General features: G+C 39.3%; 1 protein-coding gene across 1 annotated transcript; it reads left to right on the forward strand.

Moving 5' to 3' along the window:
* The first annotated feature begins 5,288 nt into the window (after nt 1-5,288).
* Nucleotides 5,289-18,485, forward strand: PTS (6-pyruvoyltetrahydropterin synthase). The gene is made up of 6 exons (XM_020989750.2): nt 5,289-5,523; nt 8,520-8,599; nt 10,093-10,115; nt 10,523-10,579; nt 15,025-15,095; nt 17,056-18,485. The coding sequence occupies exons 1-6, from the start codon at nt 5,435-5,437 to the stop codon at nt 17,195-17,197; spliced, it is 462 nt and encodes a 153-aa protein (XP_020845409.1). The 5' UTR covers nt 5,289-5,434; the 3' UTR covers nt 17,198-18,485.
* The last annotated feature ends 3,288 nt before the right edge of the window (nt 18,486-21,773 follow it).

Here is a 21,773-nt window from a genome sequence, read left to right on the forward strand (position 1 = left end):
CTACTATGTATCTGAAAATTAATTTCTACTTCCCATCTTTGCCTTCTCCTCTCCTTAACAACTGCCTGAATTCATACCATCTTTCCAAAGTCACTCAGAGAACATCGTTATTGTCCCCTAAGACCCTGTGTTCCATAGGGACCAAAAGCAGATAAAGATGAAACAATAAAGAGGATTCCAAAAGAGACCTTAATTTATAAGGGATGTAAGGACAAGGTAAACAAATCCAAAACAGGTGAGCTATCTGTGAATCTTGTCAATTCTACCTCTTCCCATCAAACACATATCCTGTACTCCCCCAACTCAATTTTGGCATGGTGTAACGCAGTACTGCAGAATTGAGGTAAGCAACAAGCACCTTTAAAATTAATCCATTTGTGAGACTCACTTTTACTCTCCAAACAAACTGGAAACTACCCTTCAGTAATAGTTTCTCAACTATAATTCTGTCTTGACAGAGTTGGGCAGCAGGTGGCGACCCAGGCCACATAATTCCTGAATTTCCATTTACACTATTAACTTGGCTACTGTATTTCTCTTGGCTAAAGAGCAGTCAAAACACCTGGCTGATGATGCCAACTGCCTTTAGGAACCCCTCACCTGCTCATTTGCAAAATATTTCGTATGTAAATGGAATGCATAAAAAAACCCTTTCAATTAGCTGCTTTGCTGAACATGTATACAAACTCAAAAAACCCTTGTATCATGAGATTTAGAACTGGAAGGAAATTTGGAAATCATTTGATCCTAGAGATCATTTAGTCTAACCCTCTTATATTACAAATGAGGAAACAGAGACCCAAGAAGGTGACCTTGTCCAAGGTCACACAGGAAATGAGAAGCAGAGCCAAGATTCAAAGGAGGCAGGTCTTTTGGCTCCAGATTCAGGTATCTTTCTGTTGTACTACATCACCATCTCTGGGGTATAACTGGCTCCTGTTTGGTATTAAAAGAAAGTAGAGAAGTAACTATAAGACAGTGGGAGGGAGTAGGGAGAGAAATAACTTTAATTGTTGTTGTTCAGTTGTGTGTGATTCTTTATGACCCCTTTTGGGTTTGCTTGGTAAAGATACTGGAGTAGTTTGCCATTTCCTTCTCCAGCTCATTTTACAGATGAGGAAACAGGCAAACAGAGTGAAGTGACTTGCCCAGGGTCACACAACTAGTAAGTGTCTGAGGCCAGATTTGAACTCAGGAAGAGGAGTCTCCCTGACTCTAAGCCCGGCGCTCTAGCCACTGTGCCACCTAGCTGCCTTAATAATTTTAATATATGTATTAATATTATGTACTATTAATATAACAATGGGGCAGCTAGGTGGCACAGTGGATAGGGTGCCGAGTCGAGTCGGGAATCCAGATTTAAAATCCTTCCACAGATACTTACTAGCTATGTGAGCTTGACAAATTACATAGCCTCTGTTTACTTCAGTTTTCTCATTTGTAAAATGCAGATAATAATAACACCGACCTATGAGGGTTATTGTGAGTATTGAATGAGATTAATGTAAAGCATTTAGCACAGTGCCTGGCACATAAAACGGGCTGTATAAATGCTAGCTATATTGTTAATATTGTTGTTATTATTGTATTATTGCATCTGAGACATCAGTTTCAGAAAAATAGAGTAGTCCCATTTATATTTCCCTTGTTGCACCTTGCTGATATTCAGAATAATATCCACCCTTTCCTACCAAGCCAGTTTTCAGCCCTTTCTTTTTCCCACCAAAGTTTCTCCTCTCTAGCCCTATAACAACCAACAAAATTATGGGGTTAGGGCTTTTCCTAAGAAATAGCAACTTGGTCAAATTGTGCTGTTGGTTCCACATTACCCTGATACATTTTTATAGAAGGGAAATTAGATTTAAGTGAACATCAAGGACTACCTTGAAGGGGAAATGAAGTCACAAAAAGGTAGCCTGAGAATGCATTGGCAAAGAAGGGATGAGTTAGCTTCTTATTTCCATTTCATTTCCAAACCCACAGGAAAAATTTCCCTGTTCTTTTATTAATCAGTGAGACATCTTCTATTTCATTTTTCAATTATATTTAGTTGAATCATTTTTTGACACTGGAGGTATGAACTTATTAGGTTTGGAAGAATGATACTGAAAGAGACAACAGTGGAGCTGAGGTCAATTCCAGATGCTACTGTGAGAGTCTTATCAGTTTGTGAAAGCTGGTATTACCCTATACAAGGTTAATTTACAAGTATGTTAAGTGTAATGGAGTCCTGGTCAATAGGAGCCTCATCTCCAGTCCTCTTAAATAATGATGAATTAAAAGACAGTACCATATCATGATATTTCCATATGTCCTACAAGAAAAGTTTCCTTAATAATAGGTTGTTCTAAGGTTATATGTAAAACTTTACCTAGATATTTAATATTAGGACAAAAATGAATTTTTAAAGAAAATTTTCTACCTCATATTTTTGGGCTGATAAGGAGAGTTGTATGATCTGAGGGCACCATTTCTTGAGTTCCCAAGTCACCTTCATTGATTTAAGTGTAACCCAATGATGCCTGTCTGAGTATTGGTTCGGAGGCTGAAGGTAAACAACTTGCTCCTCTGTCTCCCACCTTTGGAATGAAAATGTACATGTTACTAGTCAAAACTGGCCACATCCTTTCTCCTCTGACCAGGTAGTTCCTACTTTATTATATGGTGAGTTCCTTGAGAAGAAGGACTGGCTTTTGCCTTTCTTTATATCTCCAGCACTTACCACAATGTCTAGTAGACAGTAGATCCTTAATAAATGCTAGCTGACTGACTAGTCACCACCCTTGCAAAATGCCACTGTACCTCAGGTGCTCAGCTCCCTAGTTGGTAGGATCCTGCTCCACCTGCAATTTTATCACTTTGCTTCCTTGAATTATGCTGCTGTTGCAACCACCATTGTTCTTATAGTCAACTACTCTTGCTTTTATAAGTTAAATGGTTGCCTCTGATAATGCCAAAATAAACTGTTCCGTCCACTGCCACAGTGCTCTTAGTTAAAAAACTCCCTGCGTGCAGGTGCAACCCATCTCTACAGCTCTCATAGCCTCACCCAACTCAGCTCTAGACAGCCTCAGTCTTTCCAAAGACAAGAAGAAAAATATTCGTCTGGGACACCATTTTCTTCTTTTTGTTTTATTACTTTTTTTTTAAAGGCAATTTTAAAGGCAACTTGCCCAGGGTCACACAGGTAGTAAGTGTCAAGTGTTTGGTCTGAGGCCAGATTTGAATGCAAGTCCTCCTGACTCCAGGGCCAGTGCTTTATCCGATGCACCGCCTAGCTGCCCCTGGGACACCATTTTCTAGAAACCTCAGTAGCAAGACTCCAAACACTTTTCCTTACAGAAAAAGTTACATACACCACCAGTGAACATCAGAGTCTCAAGCTTGGGTTCTGAAATCCCTATGAGGTAGATGGAGTTCCAAATTTCTATGTATCTCAAAGGAATTTCTACTTTGTGTAATAACTGTATCATCCTAGCTAGGTGGCTACACTCAAACACATCTTTGAGGGATACTAAATTATTTGTTGATAGCAATAATGACTTAGGGTCATTACATTATAGCTCTGGATAGACCTAGCAGAAAACTATCTTGTGAACCATTTTACCCAAAATATCAGTCCTTTTTCAGAGGAGAAAGTAAATTGTAACCCTAGGCCCCTCACAGTGTGGACAACCTAGAGACTTTGTGAGATACTCCCAGGGTCCTAGAGTATGACCTTTCCTGGGGCAGCACTGGAAGGGAAGGCCCAAGCTCAGAAATTGCTTTGGACCTTAAGTCTATCCTAGACCACATCTGGTGTTGCTGCCTCTGGGTTGCCTAGTTCAATGTTTTCCAAAGTGGGGGTTGGGACCTGAGCCCCAAGGGGTGTGTGATTAAGCAAATGGACAATAGAAAGATGGATTACATTCCATCCTTGTTGTCATAATTAGTCTTGGGACTTGTCTCCAACATACCCAAACATATCCTTATGCCCCAACACTTCCCCATCCTCCCTGCCTCTGTTTCACAAGTTCTTACCTACCTCCACCCTCTCAAGTGGGCTTTGGCTCCTCGGGGTAATTATAGCCAACTGCTACCCACTCATCTCACCCATAGCAGCTGAACAGATGCCATGAGGAAAATTCCACTCCATCCCGACAGACCTACCCCTACCCTGTCTCTTGAACCTGAAGGCTGTGGCAGATGCCCCTCAGAGGGCACTGACCTGAGAATTTGAGCCCCACTTCCTTTCTTTTCCTTTTGGGTGCAACTGAGTTTTACTGGAAGTAGGGGTGGCCTGTGACAGATTGCAGCTCTCTGTTATTTCTCTCCCCAATTCCACTCCTCTTCCATACTTCACTACTGATGACAGCACCACCATCCTTGCAGTCACTCGAATTTACAACTTTTGTCATCTTGAATCTTCACTCTCTTTCATCTCATATTCCCAAAAGAATTGCCAGATATCAACATAACTTATTATCTTTCCCAATGGCCCCTTTCTCTCTAATTACATAGCCATCACACTAGTTCGGGATCTCCTCACTTCTTCACCTAGACTATTGCATTATCCTAATTAGCCTCCCTGCCTCAAATCTCTCCTCCCTCCACACATCCTCCACATAACTGCCAAAGTGACCAAACTAGCTTTTGACCATTTTCCCCAAAATTGTTTTTATTTTTCCTAAATCTCAGATCCGACCTTGTCACTTCCCTCCTCAAGAAATTCCAGTGGCTCCCTACTGATTCTCAGACCAAATATTATTTCATCTTTTTAATTTTCATTTTTGGTTTGTGTTATAATGTACATAGCTTGTAATACCACGGTAAGATGCTTACAATTGATCAGTAAGGAAATATACAATATTTAAGGCACATGTTCTTTTAAAAATTATTATTACTTTTACTGATAGGGATGGGCAATCAAAAAGTTTGGAGGGCCTCGTTGACGTTCGGTTATTAAGCGAAGAGGGGGATGGTCTTGGTTCCTCTTGGCTACAGAAAACAAAATTAGGAGCTCGGGTGGAAGTTGCAAACGGGCGGCTTTAACAGGGATGCAAGAAAAACTGCCCTAAATTAGAATTATCCCAGGGCAGCGCGGGCTGCCTCGGGAGGCAGGAGGTTCTACCCTGGAGGTCTTTTCTCCAAGGCTTGGCGACCCCTCGTCGGGTACATCGCAGTAGAAGGTATTTTATTCCAGCAGGAAGTGGCCTGGGTGACCTTTGGCCTCCCGGGCTTGTTAGAATGGGTTTGAAGGAGCGCCCAGGGCTCCAGGAAGGAGCTCCGCCGCGCCGGCAGAGGGCGACCTTTCCCGCAGCCGCGATTCGCGGGCAGGGCCTCCCGGAAAGCGAGACCCCGGACAGTAGCTGGCCGGGCGTTACTGCGCTGTCTTTCCTCTGTCCACCTTCTCCCGGAGGTAACGGGAGAGGCCTGTGGCGCGCGGACTCCCGACATGATGAGCGCGTCAGGCTCGCGCCCGGGACGTCGCTATGCGCGGGTCTCGCGGTGCGTCACCTTCAGCGCGAGCCATCGGCTCCACAGGTGAGGTGGGGGGGAGGTAGATGTGGGGCGGGAAGGGGGCGGGTCCAGGGCTGGGGGAGGCTGCCTGAGGTTCAGGGGAGAGGGGAGGGGCTAGGAAGCTAGTCGTGGGGGGGCGGGGCCACCGGTCTCGCACTTGCCCTCAAGGAACAGGCAATTGGTCGCTCGGCCGAATGGGTGGGCATAGGCAAAATAGGGGCGGGGCCATCGGCCCCACGCCACTAAGAGCGGGGCGTGGGCCGGAGTGACCACCTAGGACTAGGGAGGAATTGAAGGACAGGAACGTCTGCACCGACGATTACAAAGGAAAAAGCCTATTAAATTGAAATAGTTATAAAAATATTTTTAAAAGGTCACCGGCGCCAGGTTAAGAACCCTGTTATTAGTATTATTGTTAATAATACAATAAAACATCTATTAAGTACCTGTTATGTGCCAGGCACTGTGCCAAGTGCTGGGGATACTGAAAAGCAAAAGAAACTTCTTGCCCTGAAGGAGCTTACAATCTAGTTGGGGCGGGGGAGGGGGGGCGACCACCAGCAAACATACACAAAGCAAGCCGTTTACAGGGTAAATAGGAGATAATAGCTGATGCCCTGGGATTTTGAGGGGTTGGGGAAGGCTTCCCATAGAAGGTGAGATTTTTGTTGGCACTTAAAGGAAACCGGGAAGTGAAGCTGAGAAGGGAGAGTGTTTCAGGCTTAGGGGACAGTCAGAGAAAATGCCCTTAGGTGAGAGATGGAGTGTCTAGTTTGTGGAACAGCCAGGAGGGCAGGGTCACTGGCTCAAAAAGTACCTGCTGGGGAGTATGGTGTAAGAAGGCCGGAAAGGTGGGAGGGAGCTAGGTTATGAAGGCTTTAAATGCCAAACGGAGCATTTTGTATTTGCTCCTGAAGGCAATAGAAAGCCACTGGAGTTTATTGAGTAGGGAGGTGACATCATCATCATCATCATCATCATCACCCCTGCAGTAAGGAAGAAGAGGCAAGTCGTTTGTACTTCTTAGCAGGACAGGGCAGGACCTTTGGGGGGGGCCACAGGTGAGGCAGGGGCTAGATTCACCAACAAAAGAAGAAAAGATGGGTATATAAGGTATGGGGTGTAAATGTGTAATATCTAGTACTTGTGAGCTATTAGGTTAAATTGGGGGAGAAATGGGAATAGGAGTAAGAGGTGAAACTAGGGAGAGAAGTGATGCTAATGAACTGGAGACATTTATTGAATACTTTCTGTTTGAGGTAGAAAAGGCATAATAATAAGAAGTTTAGAAATCCAATCAATAAGCAGTCAATAAACATTTATGAAGTGCTTATTATGTACCAGGCACTGTGTTAAGGACTGGGGATACAAAAAGTTCATTGAGTTCAGTGGTCTCATGGGAATGTCATGGCATCTCAGCCTTTTTCTATTTATTTATTCTATCTTTTTTTCCCCAAAAAGCTGGGAGAATTAACTTTTTTCTCATGTAGTTTTCATTTATGATTTCTTGAAATATAGCTCTGAAAAAACAGACTTTGAAAAAGCCCATTGTGATATAAATGGAATTACTTGACTATGTCCTTCAGCCCAAATCACTCCGGCTTTCTCTGATTGGCCATTAATAGGTCTTGTCCCAAGTCTTGCTCATTCATTGTTTGGCTTTTGATGGCTCACAGTGAGTGTAAATAGCAATTGTTTCTTTTCTGACCAGAGGCTTTGGGGTCTTCCCCTCCTGGATTGATCCTTTTTGTGCAGGCAAACTAGGCTATCTTTTGTCTCAATTTTTACCTAGCCTTTAATCACTGAATGGACATTGCCTCAGACAAACTGAGATTGGTAAAGACCTTAGCTTAAAAAGGCCAAGATCTCCTGCTATATCTTGGAGCATCGCCAGTCATCTTGACTTATGTCTTGCCACTGGACTCCAGTGACTCTGGGGGAGAGAGTAAGGCTGATGACTTTGCACAGCTCTGCCTCACTTAAATCCAATTCACTTGCAGTAATGTCATGGGTCCTTCTTTGAGAATGAAGGACGAACAACAACAGTTTGTAACTAACTTGAAAGTCTCTAAATGATTGCCTCCAGAATCAGATATCAAATATAAAATCGACTGTTTGGCTTTTAAAACCCTGCATAACCTGTCACCTTCCTACTTTTCCCAATTTCTTAATCCAGTGATACTGACCTCCTTGCTGTTTCTCACACTAGAAAATCCATATCCAGAGATTGGGTGTTTTCATTGGCTCAAATCCTTCTCTCCCCTGCCCCCCTCCCACATTCCTCTCATCCTTCCTGCCCATTTCCTGGCTTCCCTGGCCTCCTTCAAAGCTGACCTCCTCCAGCTAAAATCCCACTTTGTATAGGAAGTCCTTCCCCAATCCCTCTTAATACTAGTAGTGCCTTCCCTCTGTTGACTATCTTCAGTGTATCCTGTCCACATCTTGTATGTACAGAACTGTTTGCCTGTTGTCTCTCCCATTAGTCTGTGAGCTTCCTTGAGAGCAGGGATTGTTTCACTTTTCTTTGTATCCCCATAGTGGGAAACAAATAGTACAAATACAAATAGCCCCCAAATAGTACATGTTTAATAAATGTTTGTTGACTCTATCTGACTGGTTGAGAGAGGAAATTATTACATTTAGATAGAACTGGGATGTAAGGAAAAGAGAAACTTTGAAGGATACTGTGGCAAGGTTGTGTGATAGTCTCTCAAAGAGAATGCTGGAAGTTCACAGGTTTGGAATGAATCACTGGCCAGTCACTTTTAGGGGCCTATATGACCTTAATGTGGGTGAATTTAAGGACCTGTAAATCACTTGCCTCAATGGTACAGTGTTCTGATCTGGGATGATAGTAAACACTGAAAGTCTTGTAATTAAAAAAAGAAAGAAAGAAATCCAACATTGGGGTATATGAGCAAATACCGACTGATTTTCAAAGGATGTATATTTTTAAAGCATGTAAGGAGTTTGCAGGTATTATTTGTATACTATTGTTTATTCCTTTTTTTCTTTGGCAGCAAATCGCTCAGTGATGAAAAGAATCTGAAGCTCTTTGGGAAATGTAATAATCCCAATGGTCATGGGCATAACTATAAAGGTAAGAAAGGGAGCATAAGAATTTTAGCTCTTTCACAGGGATGAGGGGTAGAGCACATGATCTTTCAGAAAGAACAGTGGTTTGGGAGTCAGGAGATTTGTGTCCTATTCTAGACCCAGCTCTGACAATTACCTTGGGCAAATTACTCTCTCACTTTCTATTTCCATATTTGTAAAATAGATAAGTTGGACTGCATTGATCTTTAAGATCTCTTCCAGGACTAACATTCCTTGAGTCTGAGTGTTAAATGTATGTCTGTCCTTGTGGACTTAATAAGTGAAAAACATTGCAAACTTAAATTCTCATGATTTTAGGCAAAAAGGAGAATTAATTTCAAATGTAAAATCTCTCCCTTAGTTAAATAAATTTTAGTAGTTTTGAAGTATTCATATGAGCAGGAGAAGAAAAATACTCTCAATTATCTGCTCTAATGGAGTGGAGCAATGTTACAGCTAATCCAAAATAATTGGTAGTTTAAAATAATTTTTATTTGGCTTAGGAATTCATAATAAGATATTTTGTGGCAGTATATATCCATTTAACTAGGTCTGGCCAAGGCTAACATTAAAATGAATTTGTATTCCCTTAAGTACATACTCACTGAGAGAAGGAGCATGCTGCCTGGTGGGTATACTTCTGGGTTTAAACCTTGCCTGTGATAATCCATAAAGAGTAATTTATGCCCGGATAATTGAAAGTTGCTTCTTAGAAGAGTCAGCCAGGCATGGTCTGTAGTGGATAAAGTGCAGGCATTAGAGTTAAAAAAAATCCGTTTTCAAACCCCGCCTCTGGAGTATTTATTAGTTTTGTGTCCATGGGCATGTCACTTGATGTCCAAGTTACAGCCAACTTCCTAGGACTTATTTATAAAGTGATTGTCCAGGTGGTTGATGCCTACACTATGGGTGGAGGGGGTTTTCTACTCTGATAGAATCAAATCACAGATTCTTTTGAGTTCTATACTTGAAAGTTTATTCTATTAAGACATAACAGATGCTTCCAAGTGCTGATCTATAAACAATTCGCCTACCTTCAGATAAACATCCATTTGTGAAGCAGTTTTCTCCTAAATTACCCCTTACTTTATAAAAGCACCTGTTTTTCCTCAAATTATTGCTGTCAGCTTATGTGTGTATTCATGTGGATGAGGTAGAGAGATTCATATTCCTCTTTTGTCTCTACTAAGAATTTAAGTCATTGAGTGTGCTTAATTTGCTGTGTGTCCTTACTCAGACAGGTGTTGCTCAGAATTGGACACCAGTTCTGGTAGTTTTCCTGCCAAGCTATAACACACTTTCCCTGGTCTTGGCTTTACTGTCTCAGTTTAGTTGGGATCTGATGATAAAGGAACTGGCTTCAAAATCAGGTAGTTGTTTTGTTTGAAAATATTAAGAAGTTCTCTGTCTACTGCAGCTTATGTTGCCAATCTGTGCTCATATGTCAGCTTGTTGAAAGTCATGTCTGTTTTTGTTATTTTGTTTCCCCCCCCCCAGTTGTGGTGACAGTACATGGAGAGGTATGTGCAGATAATATTTCTTTGTCTCTGTGGTTTGTGGAGCTTGCTTAGGCCTTTTCCAGCTTATGTGGTGGACTCTTGGCATTATGCATCCTATGCTTAAAATGTTTCCTTTGCTATTGTTTACTTGATAGTTTTTTTTGTATCTGGTGAATTGCTGCTTTTCCTAATTTCTCCACTTCCAAAGAACTCTTCTTCAGACTGAGGACTCAAATATTGTGGCACAAGTAGTACTGTGTGAGAGTGAGTCTCAGAGTTAAATGATTATCTTGGACATGAGTCTATGGGGAAGCAGTTGTGGAAATATTTTGGCCTGCTTTCTGTGCCCCATACTGGCTTTCTTTATTTCCTAAGGGTTAATTATAATGAGGTGTCCAAATCTAATTTTAACTTTGTTTATCCCTTAGATTGATCCTGTTACAGGAATGGTTGTGAATCTGACAGACCTAAAAGACTATATGGAGGTAATACTATTACTCAGTACTGTACAGCTCAGTGGTGTACATTTAAAATTCAGGTCCTCAAATACAAATTTTCAAAGGCCTCCTCCTGTAAACTCCTGCCTTTAGAATTATTTTTTGCTGTGGGCCCTGGGGAGCTTACTTTTTACTGATGGCCTCACTGCTGCCTGTTTTATTGCTGCTTGAATGATTCATGGAATGGAAACCAATCAGAAATATTGTATAGTGATCAAGAGAGCTATTTGTGTCTTTTACCTTACTTGAACTACACCTTATTTCTCTGCTTTACCTGTTTAAATCCTTCTCATTCTAAAAGAACCATTTGCGTTCATGAAAGGTCCTATTCTACTCCTGCCCTCATAGATTTTCCCATTCTTTGGGCTCTTTAGTCTAAAATCGCTACCACAAAATTTAGCACTGAATTACCTCATATCTTTCCCTGGGCAGGGACTACTTATACTTTGTATTTTCTTCAATTCCTAGTATGTCACTAAGTATATTAGATGTATCCAATGATTACTTACTCAGTACTTTTTCTGAAACTTAAATTCTAATAGCATCACATTACATTTAATTCTCTGTATGTCACCTTCCCCCCCCCCCCCCATGACATAAACAACAGATACTTATTGAGCACTTTGAAGTGTACATTTGTGCTGTGGGAAATAAGAGAAGTGTATCTAGCCCCTGCCTTCAGACTACTTACTGACCTGGAAAATAAGACTTGTATGTGTAAAAAGCCAAACAATACAAGAGATAGAAATCAGCATGTTAAAGTGTTAATTGAAAGGTAGAACTGCTGCAGATTCATAGAAAGAAGAGATCACTGTGGGGTACAGTAGTTAAGAGAAGGCTTCATGGAGGAGGTGGATATTGTCCTGGCCTGAAAGTCATAGAGTCTCTGAGTTATAGGGACCCTTTGAGACCAGATTTTACTGGAACAAAACCCCCTCTACAACATTCCTGAAAAGTGCTCATCCAGCTTTGCTTAAAGATGCCTAGCTAAGGGAGCTCGGTACCTCTTGAGGTGGCCCATTCAACTTTTGAACAGCTCTCATTGGTACAGAGGGATTTATTTTCCCCTTAAGTCCAAATTTGTCTCTTTTCAGCTTCCTACCATTGCTCCTGCAGAAGTGGTATTATGCCTCTTGCACAAGACAGCCCTGTCTTTTCTTCTCTAGACTTAATATCCGTTGTTCTTTCAGCTCATATGCATATGACCTGATCTTGAGGCCTGCCACCATCTTCTTGGTCTCTTGGGTGCTCTCGAGTGAATCAGTGCACTTTATAAATGTAGCCCTCAGAACTGAACGTGATATTCCACGTGTTGTGTGACTAGGGCAGAATGCGACCCCACTATCATTTGCTTAATTCTATACACTAGAGCTCCATTCATGTAGGCCAAGGGCAGATTGGCCTTCTTGGTTGCCATATCACTCTTTTAACTTGTATTGAACTTTCTGCCCATTAAAACTTTCAAGTTTTTTTTTTAGGTGAACTATTATCTAGCCATGCCTCTTCCATGTTGTACTTATGAAGCTGTTTTTTTTAAATCAAACTGAAAAATTTACATTTATTCTTATTAAGTTTTATCTTATTAGCTGTAACACAGAATTCTGACTTAAGAATTTTCTGGATGCTGACTGTCATCCAGCATGTGTGCTAGCTTTCCTAGCTAAGTGTCCTCTGCAAATTTGATAATCATGTCACTTATGCTTTTATTGAAGTCATTGATAAAAATATGAAATAGCACAGTACCAAGTACTGATCCCTGGATCATATTGACATTGAACCATTAATGATTACCTTTTGTGTCCATTTAGTAAGCTTTGAAATCCACCTAACTGTGCTATTAACTAGCAAACACCCCTCCTTGTCCACAAGAAAAGTGTGAGAGATTTTGTCAAATGCTTTGCTAAAAGCTAGGCACACTGTCTGTGTAGCATTCCCTTGATCTGTCAGTATAGTAACTTTGTTAAAAAAATGAGATGAGGTGAGTTTATTGGGGCCTTTCTTCTTCTTTTTTTTAGATGAATTTTTATTTATCTTTTGTTTTTACATCACCTATATTTCCTATTATGTCTTCCTTGGTGCCACCTAGTCCTTACTATAAAGAGTACAAAAAAAAAAATCCAACCTTAGCTTAGGCAAACTAACCAGCCCACTGAAAAGATCTGGTCTATGCAGTATTTCACCTCCATAATGCCCAACTCTGCAAAAAAATAGGAGATATTCCCTTTCATAGCTCTTCTTTTGTAGCAAGCTTGGTCTTTGTCATTTCACGGCATTGCTTCAGTTGTTTTGTTGTTGTTGTTGTTTCTGTTACACAGTTGTAGTTATTGTGTATATTGCTTTCCTAGTTGTGCTTATTTAACTTTTCACCAGTTTACATAGCCTTCATGTACTTCTTTTTATCCATCATATTCATCGTTTCCTTTAGCATAGTAGTCATCCATTACATTTCTGTGTTATAGCTTGTTTATCCATTCTCCAGCTGATGGGCATCTGCTTTGTTCTATATTCTTCCCTACTATACAAAGTACTGCTGTGTATATGGAGCCTTTTTTTTTTTAATCATTGACCTCCGTGGAGTATATGCCTAACAGTGTGGGACCTCCAGGCCAAAGGTTAGCATAATTTTAATCACTTTCTTTGCTTAATTCCAAATTGTTTTCCAGAAGAGTTGGAGCAGTCCACAGCTGCACCAACAGTATATTAGTTTGCTCTTCTTTTCATAATCTCCCTTCAACATGGTCTATTTCTGTCTTTTGTCATCTTTGCCAGGCTGAGCCTGAGGCAAAACCTGAGTTGATTTGATTTGCATATTTCTTGTTTGTAGTGATTTGGAGCAATTTTTCAGATATTATTAATAGTTCGTAATTCTTTTGGGTACTGTTTGTTCATATCCTTTGACCATTTATTTGGGAATGGCTTTTGGTGGCATATCTTGTTCTTGATGAAGCCATGCTATCTCTTCATGATCACTGATTTATATTCTAAGTGTTTTCATACCATCCTCTTAAATGATGCATTCTTGACTGTTACTAGAAATTAGAAGTCAAGCTCATTATTCCTTTAGTTTGCAGATTCTTTCTTCCATTTTGGGGAAATTGAGACAATATTTGGCCTTCCCCAGTTCTATATCGCCTATTCTGTGCTATGTCATTCTGACAGTGATTCTGCATTCACATCTGTCTTTTCTTTTAGTACTCAGAGATGTAGTTATCAGAATCTGGAGACTTGAACTTACCAGGGATATTGAGGTCTTATTTATAGTATTAGCTCTCTGTTAGCCATTTTCTATGTTTTTTTCCTTCTGTAGTACCCATATCATTCTTCTTGGCAGAGAAAACAGAGGCAAATCTCACATACTTATTTTCCTACTACCCATATAGGACAATCCTTTCAATTTATTGAAACCATAATTCGTATTAATAGTGGCTGACTTCTATATAGTGCTTTAAGGTTTACAAAGTACTTTGCAAACAATGCCTCATTTAACTCCACCACAATGTGGTGAGCTCAGTATGACAGATATTATTATCCCCTTATAGTGGATGAGGAAACAGGCTTAGTGGTGTTAGCAGACTTGCCCATAATCAACCAGCTTGTAAGTTCAGAGGCAGATTGGAATCTTCATCTGCCCCACTCTAAGGCTAATGTTCTTTTTACTGCATATACCATGGTGCCTCTTAAGATTCTAAAAATGATTGCTTCTTTGATACCAAGGCTTTTTAGGGTAGCTGAAAGTGGGTACTAATGTCAGAAAAAAAGGACAATTAACAGCTCTTGATAATGAAAAAGGAAGAAAAATGATATGAATGTGTTTGAATACTTGAAAATAATCTACTTGCATTTATAAAATATTTTTCCTTCTAGGAGCTCAAGATAATTAAATTGATTCTTAACAGATTTTGAACTAACTTTGTAATTAAGCAGCTCTTAAAAAAATAACTCTTAAAAAACCTTAGTACTCGCTTACATGTCCTTTTGCTAGCCTCAGATGCCTTGTTGTGGCACTAACAGATGACAGTTATGACGAGGTGTTGTTTGAAATATAAAATCTCTTGGAGATCATGCAAGAATTGTTATCTGAGGTTCTCAATTGCCTTGGGTCACGTTACAGGAAAGTTCTAATATATGTATTTCCACTCTGATATGAAAACTGGTATATGTTCATTATTGGACAGTAATTGTGGGTTTTTCATTGTGGTTTTTCCATCTGGTCTTTACACATGAAGGACAACTCATCAGTTTGGAGAAGGAGATCCTATTTTCCACTAATAGCATTAAGCTACCTGGAGTTTTGGTTGGATAGAGTCATAGCACACAGGAGCCCAAGCTCCAAGTAACAGGGCCAAGGTCTAAGAATCACAAGCAGTTGCCCATACAAATCTGAATCACAAATACAGCCAATCTTTTTTTTTTCTATTCTATTTTGGCTCCAGGAGGCAATTATGAAACCCCTTGATCATAAGAACCTGGACCAGGATGTACCTTACTTTGCAGATGTCGTGAGGTAGGTGCTGGCTCCCACTTTTGTCTCATAACAGATAATAAAATGAGAATGAATTTTCGTATTTGTTCAAATAGACTGCAGTCTTCCTCCCACTCCTACCCCTCCTAATGTGGCATGTATAAGACCTGAGTGTAACTTATAATAGTAGTGTTAGCATCATAGTTATAGCCTAAAATTTGTTTCTCTGGCACTAGAGGCAGAAACAGTAGCCATGGCTTTCTCTGGGGCCCTACTCACTCAAGTGGGAAGAGATTGGGTTGGTGGTTGGCTCTGCTGCTGTTGTTGCTATAAGAGAAAACTCAGAAAGATCTTTAGAAAAGTATTTAACATCCAAGCATCCATTTAATGACCTACCTTGTATCTTTCATTCTAGAAAAAAACATTAGGGGTGAGTAGTAAGAAGGGATTTTTGGCTATAGTCTCCCTCTTCCCAGAGCTTATGCTTTGGTTTCTATGTTCAGATAAATGAACACTACTGCTCATGGCTTTATAGATGGTAAAAAGTCTCTCCAAGTTATGGAGTCTGGTCTTCTCCAGCTCTAAAATGGCCGGTTGCTGGGGTGCTATTAATTGGTCCATGTATGGTAGAAAAGTACCCTTAGCCGAGAGTCCCCGGAGAGGCTAGATCTGAGCTGAAGCTGAGGGCAAGAGAGGGAAGATGAAAGGAAAGAAATGCATGTGTTCAAAGTGCTGAAACTTCTTGTCAAAGCTCTGTTGGAGGTGTTAAATGTAGGTGGTAAAGAAGGGTGGGAGGGTGCTGGGAGATTGGGGAAGGGAAGGGAGGAGAAGTTACATTTGTCTCAATGTTGCCATGTTCAGATACCATCAGTGGCAGATGAGACCTCTAATGGAATTTATTTCCCAAGGCATATTTCCTTGATTCTGTGTCCCCATCACTTGATGTGGCAACATTACATCCAAAAAATATGACCTTCAGAAAAGTGGCTAATAAGGGTCTCTATAAAAATGGCATTGGACCAAACTTAGTTCTCCAAAGTTTCTGGGTTTGTTAAGAGTTGACTTAATTTCATGGATTATATTTTATTTGTCTTTCTCAGTTTTTCTTTTACTGTTGCTTGAATGCCACACCAACATATATACAAATGTACATACTACTGTGCAAAATACATTAAAAGGATTTTGAGAAACTAAAAACTTTGCCATTTGTTTGCTAGTATAGGCCAAGGCTCCAGTCTATGGTACAGAGGCTGGCAGCTGTTGCACAGTCCATGAATCTGTGTCAGATATGTTTGTGGAATTTTAAAATTCTTTACTTTAAAATAGTATGCTATTTTTGATATGATAGTATGATTTGATATGATAGATATAATAGTGTGATACATGATAGTAATCATCTTAATACATGTCTGAATATTTTGAATTAAAAAATATCTTTTGGTATTTTTAAGCTTAATGTTTGATATTCTAAGGGTTCTCTTTTGCCTTGTCCCAAAAGCCTTAATTAAAAGCTTTTAAACTTAAAGCTTAACTAAGACTTTTGGGACAACATATACATACATACATACATATATATATATATATATATATATATATATATACATACATATATATATATATATATACACACACACACACACACACATATATATAGTATATATATATATTATATATATGTAATATTTAGTGAGGAAGAAGCTTGGTTTATTTACTTTGAAAAACAATTTCTCCTAAATAGGTCATTTTTGTAGGATAATTTCACATAATTAAATATACATACACATATATTTCCTTTCTAAAAGATTTTATTTTAGAGAGGCGTCCTCTGTTTGGGATAGCCTGCTCAGTAAATAATTTACTCTGATTGTTAGTGTAAATGCTAAAGTTTGCCTGAGAATGTGACATTTAAACAATAAGAAGGTTTATTTCTGAGAATGATGGGTATGAGACTTTGCTAATCATTTTCATAGTGAACTTGTAAAATCTTTATCTCTATCCACAGCACAACAGAAAATGTAGCTGTATATATCTGGGAAAATCTTCAGAAAGTTCTTCCTGTGGGAGTCCTTTATAAAGTCAAAGTGCACGAAACTGACAAAAACATCGTTGTCTACAAGGGAGAGTTATCAGCCCTTGGGGATTAGTATTACTATCTTAACGTTAAATTCATGGCTAATCTTTTTGAAAAGGAACTTTGTCTATTGAAGTGTTAATAAGTTGCCACATAAATGTTACAGTTGTTGTATCTTAGAATCTCTGAGTATAAAAACATTTGAAATGAGAAGAATTTTTTATTTAAATCTAGAGAGTTGTATTTTACAAATAAAAAAAAATGTTGCCAAAGTGCTTGGTATATCATTTTGAAAAAATCTTAATATTATTTTGTCATGGTCATCTAGTTTTCCTAACTGGGATGGTCTCTAGGCATGAATAATAAATGAATGAATTAAAAAGCATCCCATAAGTGCCTACTATGTGCCAATCACTATGCTAAGCATTGAGGATACAATAAAAAGTAAAGATAGGCCCTCCTCTCAGTGTGCTTACATTCTATTTGTGGAATACAGTACACAAATCAGAGTGGTGGCCTGTGAAGACTGTTTGGTTTAGAAAGTTACAGTATGCTAAATGTAGTCATAGGAGGATGTAGATTGACACACTCTTTCCAGGAACAATGGCAGAATTGATTTCACTACGGTTCCAGGACTAGAAAGGGAAAAGAGGGATTGGGGGGTTGGTGTGGAGAACTCCCGGGTGTAAAGTGAAGCATAGCTAGAGACAGAGCCTAGATTTAGTGGGCCATTGAGGCAGCCAGAATCAGCCCCTTAAGGTCCAAGGGTAGGAGTTCTGGGCATGAACATGTTAAGTCCTCCAGGGCATAACTCTGGAGGTAAAGAGTGTTTTTGTAGGGTATTTGAAATATTAAAATGTGTGTAGAACTTTATAGTAAGTCAAGCTTGGGTGACAATATAGCTGATTTTGAAGACCATGAATAATTATTACGCGTTATATACCCTGTTAAAATAATACAACAGAAAAAGGAGTCTCTGCTCTGCTGTGACCACCTTCCCATTGGAATCACTTTCTCATTGGTCCCAACCATTTTCCCGCTATGTTAATTTGTATTAAATTAGACATATGTAAATCAACAGGACTATATTGTGTACACAGAGCTATTTCTTTCTTGGCTTCTCATTTGCATTGCTGGGGGTGGGGTGGGGGAGGAGCTTCTCCTTTTTCCCATAGCACCCCATACAAAACTATCCAGTGGAGAGTCAAACGGTCCCACAGATGAAAGGCCAAAATGTGTCTTAAAATTACGTTAAATTTAATGCAGTTTCATGTGCAATCATCTTTTTTTATTGCACTGTGTTATGGAAATGCTTGTTTTGTTCTGTGAATTGAAAATAAAATAAATTAAAAAAAATTGAAGACTGACTTGGGGTCAGAAAATCTAGATAGGCCTGTTGCTTTATTAGCCATGGTACCACAGGCAAATTACTAGCCTTTTTCCATGTCTATTTTCTGTCTTTAAAAGATAAGCAATGATTCTTTCTTGATTCATCCCATGGGGATGTTGTGAAAATCAAATAGATTCTGTAAATCATGTAGAGTGGCAGTGTGGTATAGAGGAGAATGAGCTGGCATTGGAGCCAGGAAGACCTGAGTCCAAATCCTACTTCAGACACATATGACTGTGACCTTGGGTAAGTTACAAACGCTCTGTGTTGTAGGCAACTCTTAAGTTGTAGCTGACATTTCCTTATACCAATGAAAGCATCGGTCTGTGTTTATACAGTGTTTGGAAAATGGAAAAACTGTTGTAAATATCAGTTATTCTTTAAATTTTGAAATTTGTAATGGTGAATTAGATATTTTAAATTTGAAGATGAATCTTTATGTATCACATACAGTTTTTGGCTGAGTCATTTATTTGATAAATGATGCCATAACCAATGGTGGCTGAAAAGAGCTGTGTGCTAGCTTCTGATAGAAGACTAATGCATAGATTACAAATCATTACTTTTAGAAAGAATTAGCATTAGTAAAACTCTAGTTGCTTTGAGTTGCTTCAAGAGAACAACATCTCTTATTTTTGTTTTTGGTGTTCTTAAGTGAAATGTGTGTGTGTGTGTGAGAGAGAGAGAGAGAGAGAGACAGACAGACAGACAGACAGACAGACAGACAGACAGAGAAACAGAGACAGAGAGAGGGAGGAAGACAGACACAGAGACAGGTGGGGGAGGGAGCCAGACAGAGAGTGAGACAGAGATGGAGGGAGACAGACACAGACAAAGAGAGAGAGAGAAATCAAGATATATAGAGAAGGGACAGAGAAAGAGAAAGGATAGAAGGACTTAGTGGAAAGGTTATAACTTTCACATCTCATAGAATTGAGAAATTTTAGGAATTCTGATGTGCGGTGGAGCTGTTAAGAGGCTTTGAGGCTGTTACAAGTGGCTGCGACATTTCTTCAGTTTAAGAGTTTCTCCCCATCTTGTTTGATTTCTCCTTAAAACCAAACCAAACTAATGTTTTGCTAGGGATAAGAAAGATCTTTCCATCCCATACTAATTTTATCTGACCTGTGGGATTGGGGTAGGAGAAAGAGGTGGTATGGTCTAGTTGATAGTACTGGCCAAGGAGTCAGAAGAACTGGGTTTTAGTTTGAGCCTCGTCACTTACTAGTTATGCAACCTTGCCCAAATAATTTAATATTTCTGGACTTCAGTTACCTTATCTATATAATATCAGGAGGTTAGACTACATCTCAGGTCATTTTTGGCTTTAAAATGATGTAATTTCATGATTTTGCATCTGTAAGTCTATCATAGAAAGACTAGGTTTTTTGTTTTTGTTTTTTTGAGGGAGAGATTGCTTAAGTCTAAAGAGAATACACGGAAACAGCAGCTTTGGAGGTAGATTAAAGAGCAATTTAATTCAGCTTGAATAAATATGGAAGGACTTGATTATTTGTGTGGGTTGGAGTTGGCAGTTTTGAATCAAATCTCATGGAAAAAAGTTACTTTTGTGAATATTAAATCAATTTGATTTGATTAGTGAACTTTGTGTAGTGTTAACATGAGGCAGTATGGCATAGTGTGAAGAGCACTGTCTTTGGTACTCTAAGTCTTGAGTTATATCTCTTCTTTGCTACTTATTATCTGATGTGTGCCCTTGGATAAGTTATGTACTTATTCTGAAACTGAATTTCCTCATCTGTAAAAAAAAAGATTATTGGATTAGATGATTTCTAAGGTCCCTTCCAGCACTAAATCCCATAATTTTATGTAAGGATCATTTTAGAGACTACCAGGTATAAGCATATTAGAAATACTGGATTTTACTATATCAAATGGGCTATAACGTGGCAAAGAGAACAGAGTGCCGGGCTTGGAGTTCAAGACCCGAGTTCAAATTAGGAGTCAAACACTTACTAGCTGTGTGACCCTGCACAAGTCACTTACCCCTGTTTTCCTCAGTTTCCTTACCTGTAAAGTGAGCTGGAGAAGGAAATGGTAAACCACTCCAGTATCTTTGCTAAGAAAACCCCAAATGGGGTCACAATGAGTTGTACACAACTGAAATGACTCAACACAACAAAAATGGAAATGATAGATTAACCTATGAGAATGGATGAACTAGAAAGTGAGCTTTTATCTTGGAAGAAGTTGAGAGAATCAAAGCTTTGGTCGTCATTGTCACCAGTCAATGAAGAAAGCCTGAAAAGGTGAATTTATTTTTACTCTTTTTCAAGTGACTAGAAAACCTCTGTGTTTTCTTTAAATGGCTGAAAACAGAATAAAAATCTTATGTTGGGAGTTTGTAGACTGGTAGCATGGCAGCTTTGCATACATTTGCAAATTTTATGCTACTTTTGGTCCCAATAGGACCCAACCACATCTAATTGTACTGGGGGATAAAAATATCAGAGTAGTAATGACTATGGCTAGCTCCTATGAAAATATATGCAAATCATTAAATCCCAATTTTAATAATTAAAGCCTCACTCTTAGGTAATGAGGGGAGAAGGTGACTATAACCATATCTTTATAACTCATACACCTTAGGGGTACAGCATAGTTCATTAGTTCATTTGTTCATTTTGGTTCTTATTGACTTTTCAATGTAGATCACCATATGCCATCTAGAAAGATGGCTGAAGTAACCTGCTCATATTCCCCAGTGTCATGAGCATTTCAATAATTTTAAAGGTGGGATAGAGACAAGTTGTTCATCTCTTTCCTGTGCTGTCTAGAATATTTCTGTCCTCCTTTGCATGTAGTAAAGTCGTTAGTTTCACATAATTTAATTTTATAGAAAGATCTTGTTGCAAAGCACTTTTGGAAGATATCCCAGATAAACACTATTAAAGTCTCTATGGAGATGCTGAGAGATCAGATGCCATCACAGGTAGATATGAAAGGAGTGTACTTTTCCAGGGAAGGTTAACCTTTGGAAAGTATTGGAGAACTGGATGGGATGATCTGAAGGTTTGCAGTTTCTTATTGGAGAGATAAACTCTATGAAAAGAACAGAGACACCACCTTCCCTTGTTCTGCCTCCAGTTTGACCACTGGCAAAAGTAGTGGAACACTTGACCCTCCTAAATACTATGTCTAAGTAGCCAGAGGTGAGCTTAGATCTTGTTTGCAAAATTTAGAGGCTGCCAAATATGTGATGTGGCCGAAGCCCAGATAGATTAGACCTATTCTTAAT

Source organism: Phascolarctos cinereus, unplaced genomic scaffold (assembly GCF_003287225.1).
Source record: "Phascolarctos cinereus isolate Bilbo 61053 unplaced genomic scaffold, phaCin_HiC Scaffold_726;HRSCAF=1367, whole genome shotgun sequence".
NCBI classification, from domain to species: Eukaryota; Metazoa; Chordata; class Mammalia; order Diprotodontia; family Phascolarctidae; genus Phascolarctos; species Phascolarctos cinereus.